At 51.8% G+C, this 14,515-nt stretch overlaps 7 protein-coding genes across 7 annotated transcripts; 3 read left to right on the forward strand and 4 right to left on the reverse strand.

Moving 5' to 3' along the window:
- Positions 1–297: 297 nt before the first annotated feature.
- M437DRAFT_55849 (ERG8, Phosphomevalonate kinase) lies at positions 298–1,935 on the forward strand (the record flags this gene model as incomplete). The annotated part of the gene is made up of 2 exons (XM_041022946.1): positions 298–560; positions 837–1,935. 2 exons carry the CDS (start codon positions 298–300, stop codon positions 1,933–1,935), a joined length of 1,362 nt encoding a protein of 453 aa, XP_040876800.1.
- Positions 1,936–2,506: 571 nt separating this feature from the next.
- M437DRAFT_77884 (uncharacterized protein) lies at positions 2,507–3,408 on the forward strand (the record flags this gene model as incomplete). Its single annotated transcript, XM_041026897.1, has 3 exons — positions 2,507–3,026; positions 3,085–3,168; positions 3,227–3,408. 3 exons carry the CDS (start codon positions 2,507–2,509, stop codon positions 3,406–3,408), a joined length of 786 nt encoding a protein of 261 aa, XP_040876801.1.
- Positions 3,409–4,333: 925 nt separating this feature from the next.
- Positions 4,334–4,928, reverse strand: M437DRAFT_87320 (proteasome maturation factor UMP1; the record flags this gene model as incomplete). Its single annotated transcript, XM_041028620.1, has 3 exons — positions 4,334–4,401; positions 4,470–4,857; positions 4,917–4,928. The coding sequence occupies 3 exons, from the start codon at positions 4,926–4,928 to the stop codon at positions 4,334–4,336; spliced, it is 468 nt and encodes a 155-aa protein (XP_040876802.1).
- Positions 4,929–5,467: 539 nt separating this feature from the next.
- M437DRAFT_87321 (uncharacterized protein) lies at positions 5,468–9,107 on the reverse strand (the record flags this gene model as incomplete). Its single annotated transcript, XM_041028621.1, has 2 exons — positions 5,468–8,679; positions 8,987–9,107. 2 exons carry the CDS (start codon positions 9,105–9,107, stop codon positions 5,468–5,470), a joined length of 3,333 nt encoding a protein of 1,110 aa, XP_040876803.1.
- Positions 9,108–9,861: 754 nt separating this feature from the next.
- On the reverse strand, positions 9,862–12,209 carry M437DRAFT_87322 (DNA repair exonuclease; the record flags this gene model as incomplete). The annotated part of the gene is made up of 3 exons (XM_041028622.1): positions 9,862–9,948; positions 10,001–12,144; positions 12,194–12,209. 3 exons carry the CDS (start codon positions 12,207–12,209, stop codon positions 9,862–9,864), a joined length of 2,247 nt encoding a protein of 748 aa, XP_040876804.1.
- A 326-nt stretch (positions 12,210–12,535) lies between these two features.
- On the forward strand, positions 12,536–13,032 carry M437DRAFT_55961 (ribosomal protein S19/S15; the record flags this gene model as incomplete). The annotated part of the gene is made up of 4 exons (XM_041022971.1): positions 12,536–12,581; positions 12,632–12,647; positions 12,756–12,935; positions 12,990–13,032. 4 exons carry the CDS (start codon positions 12,536–12,538, stop codon positions 13,030–13,032), a joined length of 285 nt encoding a protein of 94 aa, XP_040876805.1.
- A 362-nt stretch (positions 13,033–13,394) lies between these two features.
- M437DRAFT_13590 (transcription initiation factor IID, TAF10 subunit) lies at positions 13,395–14,069 on the reverse strand (the record flags this gene model as incomplete). The annotated part of the gene is made up of 2 exons (XM_041018718.1): positions 13,395–13,808; positions 13,881–14,069. Coding segments are annotated over 2 exons (603 nt in total), but the record flags the coding sequence as incomplete, so codon positions are not given.
- Positions 14,070–14,515: the final 446 nt, after the last annotated feature.

The raw sequence follows: 14,515 nt of genomic DNA on the forward strand, positions 1-14,515 counted from the left end.
CAATTCGCTCTTCACTCTGGTCTGCTGACCGGTGTCCATCCCCGGCCAATACTCTATCCAGCCGTGCACTTGCCGCAGCAGAAGTAAGATTGCAGTACCGCTTCCTCCTGCTGTTGTGCGGCGTTCAGGAGGGACAAGGGTTTGAGAATTGTTGCCCTGATTGGAAGAGGAGGGGTCGCCTAGTTGCGCGCTGTCTTGATCTATTGTCTAGCCACTTCTGCTGCTGCTCAACTTTCTGTCTACCAGACGATCCGCATCGCTTCTTGTAAAGATTCCCCTGCATCATTCGAAACGACGATGAGCCAAAATGCTGTCGCTGTGTCTGCACCTGGCAAGGTCTTGCTAGCTGGTGGTTATCTCGTGCTTGACAGAAAGTACAATGGACTCGTGTTTGGCCTGGATGCTCGTATCCACGTCTGTGTAAAGCCCTTCGCATCCAGTTCGGGCGTCACCTTTTCTGAGATCACGGTCAATTCACCCCAATTCCAGAATGCTGTCTGGGAATATGGGTATCGCTTGGCCTCTCAAGACGGGGGTGTTAAAGTGACCCAATTGAGAGTGTAAGTGCTAAAATTCCTTATTCATCATCACCAATGCAAAACAAGGGGGGCAGCATAAGCGAGGTATCATGGACGGGAAGACGGAAAGTGTCTGCACCGAATCACGAAATTCTCAAAAAGAAACATTATGATTACCGGAAGAGCGGGTCTCCGAGATCAAAGATGACATTTAGAGTGTATTGCGTTGTGGGAAGCTGGACTTCGAAAATGCTCGACACATCACATATCTCGTTGGAGCCTTGACAGGACACGACTCTAACATACGTGAAACTCTAGGGATGCTGACTTGAAGCTCAACCGCAATCCATTTGTAGAGACAGCTCTGGCTTATGCCCTAAGCTACGTCTCGAGTGTTGGGTCGTCCAACATCTCTCCTTCGTCAATTACCATCCTGGCAGACAATGACTACTACTCGACTTCTTCGGCTGAATTGACTGGCGCAAGGTTCCACGACTTCGGCGTCCCTCTCGCGGAAGCAAACAAGACTGGACTAGGATCTTCCGCTGCTCTGGTGACCGCGTTCACTGCTGCTGTACTCAGCTACTACTTACCCCAGGATGCCTTTGATCTGACCACTGAAGCTGGCAAGCGCAAACTACACAACCTGGCACAAGCAGCTCACTGTGCTGCTCAAGGCAAGGTTGGCTCCGGATTCGACGTGGCTTCTGCAGTGTATGGCAGTTGTTTGTACCGAAGATTTTCACCATCCATTCTGTCCGCACATGGAGAACCAGGTACACCAGAGTTTGGCAAGCAACTGGTCGACATTGTCAACGAGAGCGGTGCGAATGGCCAATGGGATACCGAGATCGTCAAGGATCAAGTAAAGGTTCCGGCGGGCATCAGATTGATCATGTGCGATGTCAGCTGCGGTAGCCAGACGCCTGGCATGGTCAAGCAAGTCCTCGCATGGAGAAAAGACACGGGAGCAGAAGCAGAGAAGGTGTGGGAAGGATTACAGGAGGTCAACGAGGGGTTGGCACAAGAGTTGGTCAAGTTGGCCGAGAGTGGATCAAAAGACTACTCAGGACTCAAGCAACGCATTCAGGCCATCAGACAAGGGATCCGCGAGATGAGCAAGCAAAGTGGAGTACCTATTGAGCCACCGGCGCAAACGAAGCTACTGGATGCTTGCAGCAACATTGAGGGGGTAATTGGCGGAGTGGTGCCGGGAGCAGGAGGGTATGATGCAGTTGCGCTGTTGATCGAAGACAAGGACTCAGTGGTTCACAAGCTGCAGGAATTGCTTTCTGGGTGGAAGATCGAAGGCGAGACTGGAGGCAGCATGGGCAAAGTGAGCATGCTGGGAGTCAAGCAGGAGATGTCTGGAGTGCGAGTCGAGCAGGCCAGCCACTATGTGGAGTGGTCGGAGTAGAAGTCCTGAAGACAACAGCATAAAAAGTGGAGCTCAGCACACGAGCAGGCACACAACGTTCAAACAGTAAAGGAGATTCAGTGTATATAAATGTGTAATTGAGCCTATCAGACGTCTTGTTGCATTGTTTAGAGGCACAAAAGGGAGAGGTGTTTGTTGAACAGCAAAAAGTCGAATAGAGTTATGGGTCAAGGGAGCAGCCTCGGGGAGAGGAGGCGGGAATAGGAAGGAGCGGGAGTCTGGGCAGTGGGTTGGGTGGAGTTTCTGGGGTTCGGCCGGCTCGGTCGTCGTACTCTAGTCAGTGGTAGACGTGCATCATATTCAATGCGTCCTTGCCATCCTTGTCGTCGCACACTTATCACCACCATTTCTTATTGATTCCTGACGTCCGCAGTGCGCATCGAGTAAACCACGCTCGTTTTCTGCCGCCTGATCTTTTCAACGCCGCCTTGTCTTTCGAATCCTGCCTGGGCCTAACTCAACCGCCCATCCACCGAGTCCACGCCTTTCATTCACCCCATCATTCCGCACTCGAGGCCTCAAAACCAGCCTTCAAAGCCAAAGAGAAGAGATGGATCCTCACACGAATACACATGCGACAGCGACGGGCCTAGTCGCAGACAGCTCTCTCCACCCCGACAATGACCATGCACTCTCGTCAACAGAACCACAACAACCCTCTTTCTTTGCCTCTTCCACTGCTTCTCATGCCGAAGCCCCTCAGATCACAAACCCTGGCCAACAAGAATCAGAACCACAATTCGTAGATGAAGGCACCGATCCTTTACCACCAACACCGCTTATGATGCCCGCCCCCGCTCTTCTTCGTCAGGAGACAGCTGAGCCTATAGGTCCCTCGACCGATTTGCCCACTCCTATGCCCCAAGCACCAGGAAATGGTACCCCCAGCGGTCCCGTCATCACTATAAATTTGCTGTTGAGCAGCACTGGCACCCGCCATCCCTATCGCATAGATCAGAAGTATCTAGCGAAACGCAATGTTACGGCCGAAAACGAGAATGGCGATTTCGATCCTTTTGTCATCAGCGTCTATACATTGAAAGAATTGATCTGGCGAGATTGGAGAGAGGGTAACATCTGCTCATTCTTCCTTGGTTGCGAATCCACCACTGACACTGCCATCTCTAGAGTGGGAACCAAGACCCTCATCACCTGCAGCAATCCGCTTGATCCACTTCGGACGTTTCTTAGATGACAAATTACCCTTGAAAGGTATTTTTCAGACAATTCCCATCGATGTTGTCTTTCCTCCGGCGCTGACCATGAACAGATTGTCGGTTTAGCGACTCGGCGCCAAACGTTGTACACATGAGCGTCAAGCCCCAAGAAGTCATTGACGACGAAGAGAATGCAAAATCAGCAAAAGGCAAAAACAGCGGTGGTGGCGGTAGACCTGGCTCGCGTGGCGATGGCGAAGAGCCAACAGCTGGTTGCCGATGCATCGTCCAGTGATTCTTTCATGTCTTCCTTCCATCTCCCTTCTTGTCTGCTTCTTCTCTCTGATACCCCCTCCCGCCGAACTCACCCTCTCTCCTTTCTTCTGCTCTTCATACCCCACTACTTTTCCATAATTTGCATTTCCCCTTTCTTTTTTCTTCTTCTCATATATATCGGGCGTTATTCCAGCATACAGTGCGGTGCAAGGGACCAAAAATCTCTAATCATTTGGGTGTGGAAAGGCAAAGGAAAATGGAGAGGGGCGAGGCTTTTGTTGTTTTTCATTCTTGTGGTTCCTTTCTCCATTAGACATATACTGCTCACGTTTTTTATGTCACCTGGTCATGCTGCTTTTGGTTTCGTTGTTCATGCTGTATCATTCTGTATGCCATGGCTGACACGATATCATATCTTTTCCATGTCCACACTTTTCCTCTTGCTGAGTGTATATAGGCGAACACAAGAAATTGAACTTTCGTGTGTTGATGGCATGAACAGTCCGAGGGAGCAATGGTTTTTAGAGATTGTGCTATGAAAGGTGATGCATGTTGGTGGCAAGAAAGATATGTCGAGATGCTGCATCAACATTATTTGAAAGTCTACACTATTAGCTAGACTCGGAGGATTCGGTACACGGTCAAGTGCTCTTGTGATGTGTTCATTTCATTCTTTTCATTAATTGATGTCTGTCGAGCCGAGAGAAACGCAAGCTTATGCTGATGCTCCTTGCTCCTCTTCTCTTCAAGAGTCCTAATGTTCAGTGTTTACTCTGTGATCTGAGTTTCCGAGACTGGTCGCGGCGTATATGTTGTACAGTGTAGAAGGCTCGTTCCTAGCCTCTAATCATGTCTCCAGAGATACACGTTTGCCGTTCCTAAGCATCAATGACCGCATATCTCTCGACTTGTCTCATGTATGTGGCGTGTTCCTGGCATAGTCTCTACCAGTTCATCTTGAGTCTGTTCTCCATCTCCGAGTGGAAGTCGGGCGCATTCTGTGTCTCGTTGCCTGCATAACACCCACCATTAGTATCTCTTTCCATCTCTCACTCTTGGTCATAGGGCAGATAAACTCACCATTAAACACATCCTCCCAATCAACACTAGCATCTCTTCCGCTGAGAATCTCCTCATGCACGCCTTCACCCTTGTATCCCAGAACAGCTGGTCTCCACTCGCCTTCCTGGCAGATCTTGACTTCCATGCCACGACGGATGGGCTCGGCGATACCGAACTCGCGGCGAAGCATGTTCATCTTGAGCGTGTCTTGGGTCGAGCGCCAGCTGTTGAGGCGGGCTTCCAGAGGGTGTGAGGAGGCGACGGCGCTGAAGGCGGGCGAAGCGTTGTGGGGTGTGTTGAGGGATTGGTTGGAGCGGAGGGTGTCGTGCACACCTGGAGCGGATGGCGCTGAGGGAGCGAGGGCGGTCTGTTGGGCGTGGCCCTTCTGAGGGACGATGCGGAGGGACTGGTGTGAGAGTGCTGTGTTAGCCGTATAACTGTTTCACAAACGAAGGCGCTGGCTACGTGACATACCATGATGTCGTGTATGTGTGCGGATTGATTCGTCTGATTGAACTTATGTGATCGGTAGAGTACGTGACGAAGAGGAAGCGCAAGAGTTGATTCAAAGGGAGATGGCGTGGATTGCTTGATTGATGATGATTGATGGTAGCTGCTGCCCGGCGGTCCAGGCAGCTCTCCGCTGCAGCGCACGGTCCAACAACCATGATGATGCTCATACACTCCCGAGTCGTTCTCACTTCTGCACAAACATGTCAGATAGCGAAGACGTATACAAAATGCTTTCGTTTGAACATATCTGAAACAATCATACTCTGCTTATCCTCCAACAGTGCCAGTCTATCCTCTGCTTCATCTGAATATGCTGTCAGTTATCAAAACTCAGTCAGAAGACATGCCTCAAGTTAACCATGCTCGTGCCAAACGGGCTCCGAAGACCATCGATCTCGTACCGCATAACATGCTCATTGCAACCTCGTCCTCGTAGCCATTACCATTAGTGCCGCCATGTAGTGTACCGATCAGTCAAGTATGTCCAAGAAATCATGATCGAATCATGGACGACCACCTTGCTTCTGTTCACCTTCGCGCATACCAGTCTCGGTGAACCTCTTTGTCCAAACATCTCTCCAGCGACGCTTCTCCTGAGGGCTGCTGGGCTCACTCTCCTGCTCGTCTCTGCTGTCGCTGCGGACTTTGATCCCAGCTCTGCCCGCGATCTGTGCGAACTTGACCTTGGCTGGAGAGCCTTTGGTGGGCGATCTCTTTCCAGGCGACGACGATGGGCTGCCTGTCTTGACGTCGGTAGTCATGGATTCTTCGATGAACTTGGCTGACATGCCGGGCTGCTTCTTCTCGGGCAATGCTCCTGACATGGTGTCGTGGGTCGTCATGCCTGTGTTGCCAGACATCTGAGTCAGCGGCTGTCTGTCTCCAATAGTGTTGGCACCTGTTCTCGTACCGTCGTACTGCGCGAAGTAGCCAGTGGCCAATCCAGCAACCTGTGCAATTGAAGAGCCTGCCTTCCACTCGAGTTGCGAGCTCATGACACGATGAGCTGGGTAGACCCGCTGAAAGTAGGCTGTTGGCGAGCCACCACTTGACTGCATCTGTGCAGATGTGGCGCGACGGTCTTGAGTCATATGCGCCCTCTCACGTTCCATCATGGCACCGGCTGTCTGAGTGGATGGCATGACAGCACGGTTTTGTTCAGTCGAGGCATCAGCACTTGAGACCTGACGTTGCATCATCGAAGAGGTACGATCAGGCAACACGCTCTCACCATTGCGTACAGATGCAAGAACAGCATCAGAATCAACAACTGAAGGTCCCTGGTGAGTTTTTGCCCAGCTTCCGAGATGCAAGGCGGCCATGTCGCTCACACAAGGTCCATTGGGGTCCGGAGTGAGAACGACGTTCTCATTCTGAGCCGAGAAGACGACATCCTTGAGTGTTTTCATCGATGTAGCGTTGACGTTGATGGCAGGGACAGCGCGCTGCGACATGACGTCCTTGTGTCCAGATGGTAGGTAAGGCTTGACAATGACTGGATCAGCGTGGGGTTGAGCTGGGGCATTGGGTGGAGTTGGAACGGCGGTTGCTTGAGCCGACTTGAGCAGACCAGCACAGTAGCCGTCGAGCCAAAGACCGTTCTTCTCGAGGCCGACAGGCAAACGAGCTTTGCCAGCCTTGAAACCATCCATGTAGGTGGCCTCTTCACGGCCATGAGATTCCTTGGCGGAGGAAGCCGTGCGTTGAGAAGAATCGATGGCAGGCGAAGGAAGACCCGACCCGAGTGTGGTAACCTCGCTAACAGACTTGTAGCTCAATGGGTAGTCCGAACGACGGTTCTTCGGGCTCACGTTCATCTCGGAGCGGTTTTGAACAGGATCCATGCTGCCAATCTCTGAGGTGCCTGACTGGTCAATAGCGTGATTGCGCATGGATGGCGGTGTCGTAACGCTGGCAACAGGAGCGAAGTTCCATCCTGGGTCCTGATTCTCCTTGTCTGGAGTGACGGGCTGCTCACTTGATGCCGAAGGGCGTTCTGCCAGCTTGCTGCGGCTTGAATTGTGATCATATCCAACAGGATAGGCGTCTTTCCTCATCGAATGGTCGCGAGGGTTGTTGGGAAAGAAGTCGGCAGTGGCATAGCTTGACGAGGATGATTCATAACGGAGCTTGCGCTGAGAACCTGCTGAGTTCAGGTTGGTGGCGGAGGCATTGGCAGATTCGGTCACCCAAGCATTGTGCTGTCTGACAGCCTCGGCAAGAGCAGGCGATGGAGAGACAGCGCGAGGTGGAACAGCCTTGGATGCAGGCGTAGACTTGCCGGCAGGCTGGTAGCTGGGGCTCATAGGGTTGAGTGCCGACTTCTGGCTGGACTCTGACTTGCTTTCTGGGTTCTTGATCTGCAAGGCATGTGTTCTGCGTGGTGAGTCCTGCTGTGAGGTCTTCTCTGCTGCTCTACCGTTACTCGGTCCGGTTTCGTGTACCGTGTTGGCCTGTGGAGCAGGTGGACTGCCATTGGAGAAGGCTTGAGAATCCATGTTGGCGACGCTTGGAATGAAGTTGCCAAACGCATCGACGGGAGGCATACCCATCATGTTGAACATTGGCGGCATAGCACCAAACATGCCTGGGTACTGAGCCATGGCACCAGGGTAACCAGGAGGTGGTGGGCCAAAGTATCCCAGTCCATGAGGCATGGGAGCACCGTGGAAAGGAGGCACGTTGTGACCCTCGGGGGCGATGCCGTCGAAAGCCCAGTCAGGAATAGGCCCTGCTGGTCCCATCATGGCTGTTGGTCCGTAGGGTGGCATATTGAACTGCGATGACATCGGCTGAGTAACAGCTTGAGGGGAGTGATCGGTTGAAGATTTCGCCTCACGTAAAGACTTGATGCTGACACGGATCGAGTTCATGCGGCCGACGAGGTCACGACGGTTCTGAACAAGCTGAGCGTACGCCTTGGAACTCATCGAGCTGCGTTGCAAGACTTCGACTTTGTCAAGCTCCTTTGACTCGTGCTCCAGCTTGCTGTACTGCTTCTCCAGAGCTTGAATTTGCGCGGCGACGCTGATGGCTGGCTGTTTGATGGTGGTTTGCTTGACTGCTGCGACAGTTGGATGGGCATTGTCGAAGCTCTGGCTAGACTGCTGCTGTCTGGCTGAGTTGTCGAAAGGCGTGGCGCCGGCAGCGGCTTCCTTCTCGCTGGCAGGGAAGCCGGTGTTGCCAGTGAGGTTGGGAGCGGCGATATAGAGCTGAGGAATGCCGTCGACATCGTCAACGGGCAGGAACTTGCCATCGACCATCTGACAGAGTCTGCCCTCGGGATCCTGGGCCACGAAGCCGTTGGGCAAGCCCATCCTCTGCATGGGGATACCACCAGGAGGAGCCGGAAAGTTCGGACCGAACTTGATGAGCATGCCATTCTTCTTGATGGCACTGTAGCCGTAGCGAGGGCTGCAGAGAGGAGATTGGTCACTTGGGACGATGCGACCTCCAGCGGTGACGCGAAGTCCAGGAGGAGAGCCATGGTCCTTAAGAATTTGCTCGGCCTTGCGCTTCTTCAGTGATGGAGTCGGAGAGGGGCGGTAGCGGTTGGTGGTCAAGCCAGGGCGTAAGTTCTGGTTGTTTGGGTCGATCTCGGTCAGCACCGGTGCACTGGACTGGCGTGATTCAGTAGGAGGGTGTAGAGTGTCAGACGTGACGAGCGAACGCGTAGAGCGCGCAGCAAAGGAGCGTGTGTTGCGGACAACGTGGTCTGCAAAATCGTCTGTTAGCCAATCTGGTTCTGCGAAGCGACTCTGTTGACAAGGTGATGGAGTGTCGGCCACCAGACGACTCGCAAATCTCTCATGATGGGAGAATGAAGGATTGAATGATAGGCTTTTTCTTGGTGGCGTAAGGAAAGAATGCATGATAATGAATGACTAAAGTTGGTTGAATGGATGAATGATCCATGCGAGGAAGACAGGAATGATTGTTGTTGTTGATGGTGGGATCGTTGATGGGGGAGCGAAGCAAAGCCAAGAGGCGTAGCTGGGAGACGGAGCGGGAGTTGAACACACCTTTGATGGCTCCATCGCGAGCCTTGGCTTCGATCTGGATAGCTGTCTCATCCGAGGCTGAATGACGAAGAGCCAAGAGTTGTTCTGCTGAGTAGGCCTTGCGGGCGATGTTGTGGGCCATTGACATCAATTGAGACTTGATGTGGAACGAGACGGTGGGTATATGATTTGGAAGAAGGGTGATGCTCGTGAGCTTCCTGTTAGATAGGTATCAGTCTTCATGCAATGCAAGATAGGTATGAGCGCAGTGATGGACGTACCGGCAATGGATTGGTATCGATCTGGGGTCAGAGGTGTATTATCGCTGAGCAGCAGCTGAAGTGGGTGATCCAAGAAGAGTAGTAGTGGTGTAACGGAAGTGTCAAAAGACCAAATGAGTGTGAGTGCGATGGAAGAAAGGGTGCTGATGGAAGAGTGTATTGTGTGAGATGTAAGAGCAGAGTCAGGAGGACAAGAGGTAAGGAAGCAGGACGCTGGACGTTCTTTCCGGCATTACAGTTGCCATATGAGATGAAGATTTGACGTAAAAGAGAATATGCATTTCCCGAATCGGGTTGAGTGCTCTTTCTCTTCTGTATACCTACCCCAGATATCATGACAGCGACATTCATGACCCCTTCCCAAAACCACACAACCGGGTCTGGGGAATCTCAGGGCCCTACCGCCTTCCCTCGATGCTTGAAAAGAGCTAAAAGTGAGTGTCAGAGCAAATCGTCATCCCAGCCACTCCCCTACCAAACTCCATACGCTATGCTTTTGTCATGTCAGTACCAGCGCTCCCGTTTTAATGCTACTGTAAAATGCACAAATTTTTCGAAGCCTTCCTTCGTCGAATGTTGATCTTGCACAATCCCAAGACAATAGTCTTCGGAACCTCAGAATTTGCGACGTGCGGCGGGACGAGATGCTGTGGGTGGAGGTTCGAAAGCATCGTCGTCATCGTCAGAAATCTCATCCTCACTCTTCGATCTGGTTAGTGACTTGATTACAATCCATCTCGAAGCCAGAACTTACAGGGGCTGCGGTTCTGCGTCCAGCACGAGATGCAGTAGTACGTGTTTGCGATGGCGCAGGAGTCTGAGAGAAATTCAGGGTCGTCTGTCTGGATGCAGTGGCCTTTGCTGCTGTGCTACGAGCAGGTGCCTTGCGTTTTGGTGGTGAAGCAGCACGCTTCGAAGTGGACTTGCTCGCAGTCTTTGCGGGTGCTCTCTTCTTGGGCGCTTGCTTGACAAACAAGTCATCCTCATCATCCTCGTCATCGTTCACGTCAGGAATCTCGTCCTCGTCATCGTCATCGAGCATGATCACATCATCATCATCTTCTTCCTCGTCTTCCGACTCCTCTTCGATTGGAGCTTTTCTTGAGCGAGTTGTTGTCTTTTTGGCAGGTGCTGCTTTCTTCGTAGCCGCAGCTGACTTGCGTGTGGTTCCGGTAGCCTTGCCTCCTCTACCGCGAGTGGCTTTGGCTTTTGGCTGAGCTGTTTCTTCCTCGTCCAATGCTTCATCCTCGGAACGAACTAGTGCACCTGGTTGCGCTGCCCAGTCTCCATCCAGGTCCGAATCCCAGTTCGCTGGCTTGGGCTTCAGCTTGTCCTTTCTGACTGTACGCTTCAGAGTGCCTTGAGCCCACATTTCTTCTAGCTTGGCCTTGTAACACTCCATGGCTTCTGTCATATCCTCGTCTTCTACGCTCTCGCCACTCAGAAGATGTTTCAACTGACTTGCAAGACTTTCATTCACAAATGCTTCCATAGCGTGCTTGTCATCCTTGTTGACGAATTGACTGACAGCGTCACCGAACGAATTCTGAGGAAGGATTGTAAGAGACTGGGCTGTGAGGAACTCCTTGACAAGCTTCTCCACTTTGACAGTGTCGAGGGTGAGCTGTTGCAGAACGGCTTCTTCAGGCATATCGGGCTGCTCTTTCTTTCTGCTAGTGCCAGTCTTCTTGCGGTGGAATTGGACTACATCGTTGACGTTTGCCACCTTGTCCAAAAAGCGGTTGGAAAAGCGTTGGGGGTTCTCGCAGTCGAAGCGTCCTCCTTCAGGAGCAGAATATTCTACGCGAAGACGGATCAAAGGTAATTCAGGCTTCTGGTTCTCGTCAATGTCTCCTTCCTGAGCCTCGCGCCAGGCTTGACGAGCTTCTCTAATCATGTCTTCAACTACTGTTGTCAGATATCGAGTAATCTCTGCGCGATTGTCGTCTTTCATGGCAACCTTCCTCATGTGGGCGTCGTCCTGAAGAGAAATTTCCCTCATCACGAAAGGCCGGACAGTCTTTAGGCGAATTGGTTCACACTTAAACTCTTTGCCCGTGATACTGAGAATTGCGACATGTTTCGGCACAGCTTCACCCGGCATAAGAGAAGTGGCGACTGATGAACCAGGTTGCATGACATGGAATGTCTGCTCAGGATTGTATCGAGGATTGATGAGACATTCGTGCTCATGTCCCCAGATGATTAGGTCCATGAAAGAAGGAAGGAAGTTCTCAGGAAGATAGCCAGTTTCAGTGTATGCGTGGTGATTTTGGTGGACGCTCATGAGGTTGAACCAATCTCCTGTCTGTGTGCCGGGTTGGTAGAACTTGACTTTTTGATCTCTGAAGGTGCGGAACATTCGCTCGTCGCGAACATTGCTCATGCCGTAAAGTGCGAGCTTGGTTCGACCTTTCTGTAGTAGCACAGGCTTGATGATGATGTTGTCAGATTCAGGAGTGCGGCCGTAGTAGTTCACCATTCCAGCCATCTGCAGCAGATCTAAGGATGCCAAATGGCCGTCTCCAGTAGGGTCATCATGGTTTCCGTGAATTGAGAACACTGGGATAGCGACGTTGATGTCTGGATCTTCATAGTTGACATGGTTGAAGGCGCCCTGAAAGGCTTCCGAGGCATCGCTGAGCATTTCGAGCTCGCATGGTTTCTCACCGAAACAGTTCTTGCGAAGGGATGACATGACATGATACATGGCCTTGCGAGATGGTTTGTTGTCGTGAAACAAGTCACCGGCCAAGAGCACCATATCGACATCCCGTTCTCGTGCTAGTGTCATGATCTCGTCGAAAGTTTCCCAGGAATCGTTTCCACGAGTTGGGTCGCGTTCTCCATATCCAACATGGTTGTCAGTTGAAACCATGATACGGATCGTATCCGCGGCTGAGAACTTGGTCAGTAACGCTCATCTGAACTTTTTGGTCAAGTTTACCAGAATTAGTAGGCATCTTGATTTTAGCCTTCAGGTGTATAGTGGCATGAAAGTGGTAAAAGGTGGAAGAGGCGAAGAGGAAAGAGTTCTGTGAAGAGTTCCTCCTTCGAAGAGACGGCAGAAGACACAACACTTTTCAATCTTCTTACCAAGCCTCCTGCTCGTCCCTTCACCAACACTCGAAGGCAAACACAAACTGCTGCCTGCACAAAGATGGTCGTCGACGTGTAGCGCGTAGATGGACAAGGTGTGGTCTGTGCTTCGGGGATTGGCGGAGGAGAGAGATGCAATCAAGACCAGAAGCCGCAGACACCTCCGAGTCGAGATTATACACAGCACACCATGAGGCCGACGACGATACTGCAGGGCGCTCGCTCCGTGTGGAAGGGTAAGTAAGGCTCCATCAACTGTATACACAAAGACTGATTCATCTCCCAGGCCCTCACATTGTCCCGTAAGCATCTCCAGAATTATCTTTTACCCACCCTCTGTCGCAAACTTCGTGGACACCTGGACTCGCATACAAGACTTCTAGAATCAGCTCTGACGATACGACAACCAGCCTGCCCATCGTCCGCCCAAAGCCCGGCGAGCGTGCCCCTCCGATCAAGACGCAAGCACGCGGTGCCACCATTCTGCCCAACTTTGTCGGCTTGATTTTTCAGGTTCACAACGGCAAGATCTACAACGATGTCAGAATCACTGAGGATATGGTCGGTCACAAGCTTGGAGAGTTCTCAGCGTGCGTAGCCCTAGCAGAAGGTGGTGATTCTGGATCGATACTGACGTCCTGCAGGACGAGAAAGCGCTTCACCTACAAGCACTCTAAGAACAAGTAAACGCGCATCCATAAATTGATTGAATTTTCAGATACTGGCGTTTCTTGGGTTTTCATGTACAAAATATCAGTCAGGGAGGCACATTTTGGCGGCCTCAAATGATACCCGCTTTCGATGCATTTCAGTGTTCTTTCAAGGTTCTGAAGTCTTGTCAATTGTGGATCGCTTATGACCAGCATCCTTTGTCCCTATGATACAGTCTCATCTATCAAGTAATGAATGCATGCCCGCATCTGCCCTCCAAACGCCCTTTCCCTTGGTTCAATGACCTTTTCATCTTTTCGTAAGAATGCGTGCAAGTCTGCCGCCAATGTTCCCAGCCCGAAAACGCCTGCCCATATGTCTTGAGCTTTGCAAGAAGATTACCTGTAGAACTCGCCTCTCTTGACGTTGACGCCGTACTCTCCGACGGCCATGCCCAGATCTTCCATGGTCAGCACTGTCCTGCCGCCCGACGAGTTCACACCACCACCGCCATAACCTGGACGAGGTCCTCCCAGCTGAGCGCCTTTTCCAGCATCTTTGCCCTTGCCCTTAGCACCACCTTCCTCTGTCGGCATCATACCAAAGCCTGCTGCACCACCGAGTCCGGTCAAGGGGTTGTTGGATGTAGTGTTTGTGGATCGGATGCGCGAGTACTGGTATGCGTCTGCTGCAATGTCTGCAATGAACTTTTGAGCAGCGAGTGCGAGAAGTCGTGCTAGGTGAGGTGGGGTGGCTGGTGGTGGTGGTAGACCAGCGAGAGTGAGGTAGTAGTTTGTGACAGCATCTGGGATCTAACGGCGAGTTATGTTAGTGAGAGTGGTCGTACTGTAGCGTGTTGCGACGCGAGTTGAGGGTGAACTCACGATTGGCGCATATTCATCCATCTTGCCCAAGAAGTCTCGCAATGCGACGTCCTTCTTTGCCGGCATCCGCGTCTCGATCTGAGGCACAGTGGGAGGGTCGTCGTTTGCGCCGTCCATGTTCATATTGGCTGCACTCTTGGTGTTGTTGGTGTTGTCGTCTTGCATTTCAACCTCGACGTCAATGTCGTCGCCCGTAGGAGGTGCAGTCGGATCTGTCGTCGTGGCTTGAGGTGCCTCAGCCTTGATGTCGCTGGGCGCGCGATCTTCGCTGTCTGCCATAGTGATTGGGTTGATGGATTGATTGGTTGCAGCTGCGCGCAATAGATTGATTATTGTTCCGTCGTCCAACAGCAACAACCAAGCCCCACGGCGTCCGACGTCTTTCAAGCCGAGGCCTCTCTCCACGCGACAACGAGAACAATACCTTTTGTTGCCAACATCAGACATCTCACGTAGCAGTCCACAATCTAATCACATATTTGCCAGTGAAAGTAACAATAGAAAGGCTCATGAGACGACCATACAATCATCACTTTGCTGTACATTATTCTGAAGATGCCATTCTCTTTAACTTCAGCAGATCCTCTCCCATGCCCTGTATTCTAGATGAATATCCCCAGAACGCCAGACAGATG

Source organism: Aureobasidium melanogenum, assembly GCF_000721775.1.
Source record: "Aureobasidium melanogenum CBS 110374 unplaced genomic scaffold scaffold_23, whole genome shotgun sequence".
Lineage (NCBI taxonomy): Eukaryota > Fungi > Ascomycota > Dothideomycetes > Dothideales > Saccotheciaceae > Aureobasidium > Aureobasidium melanogenum.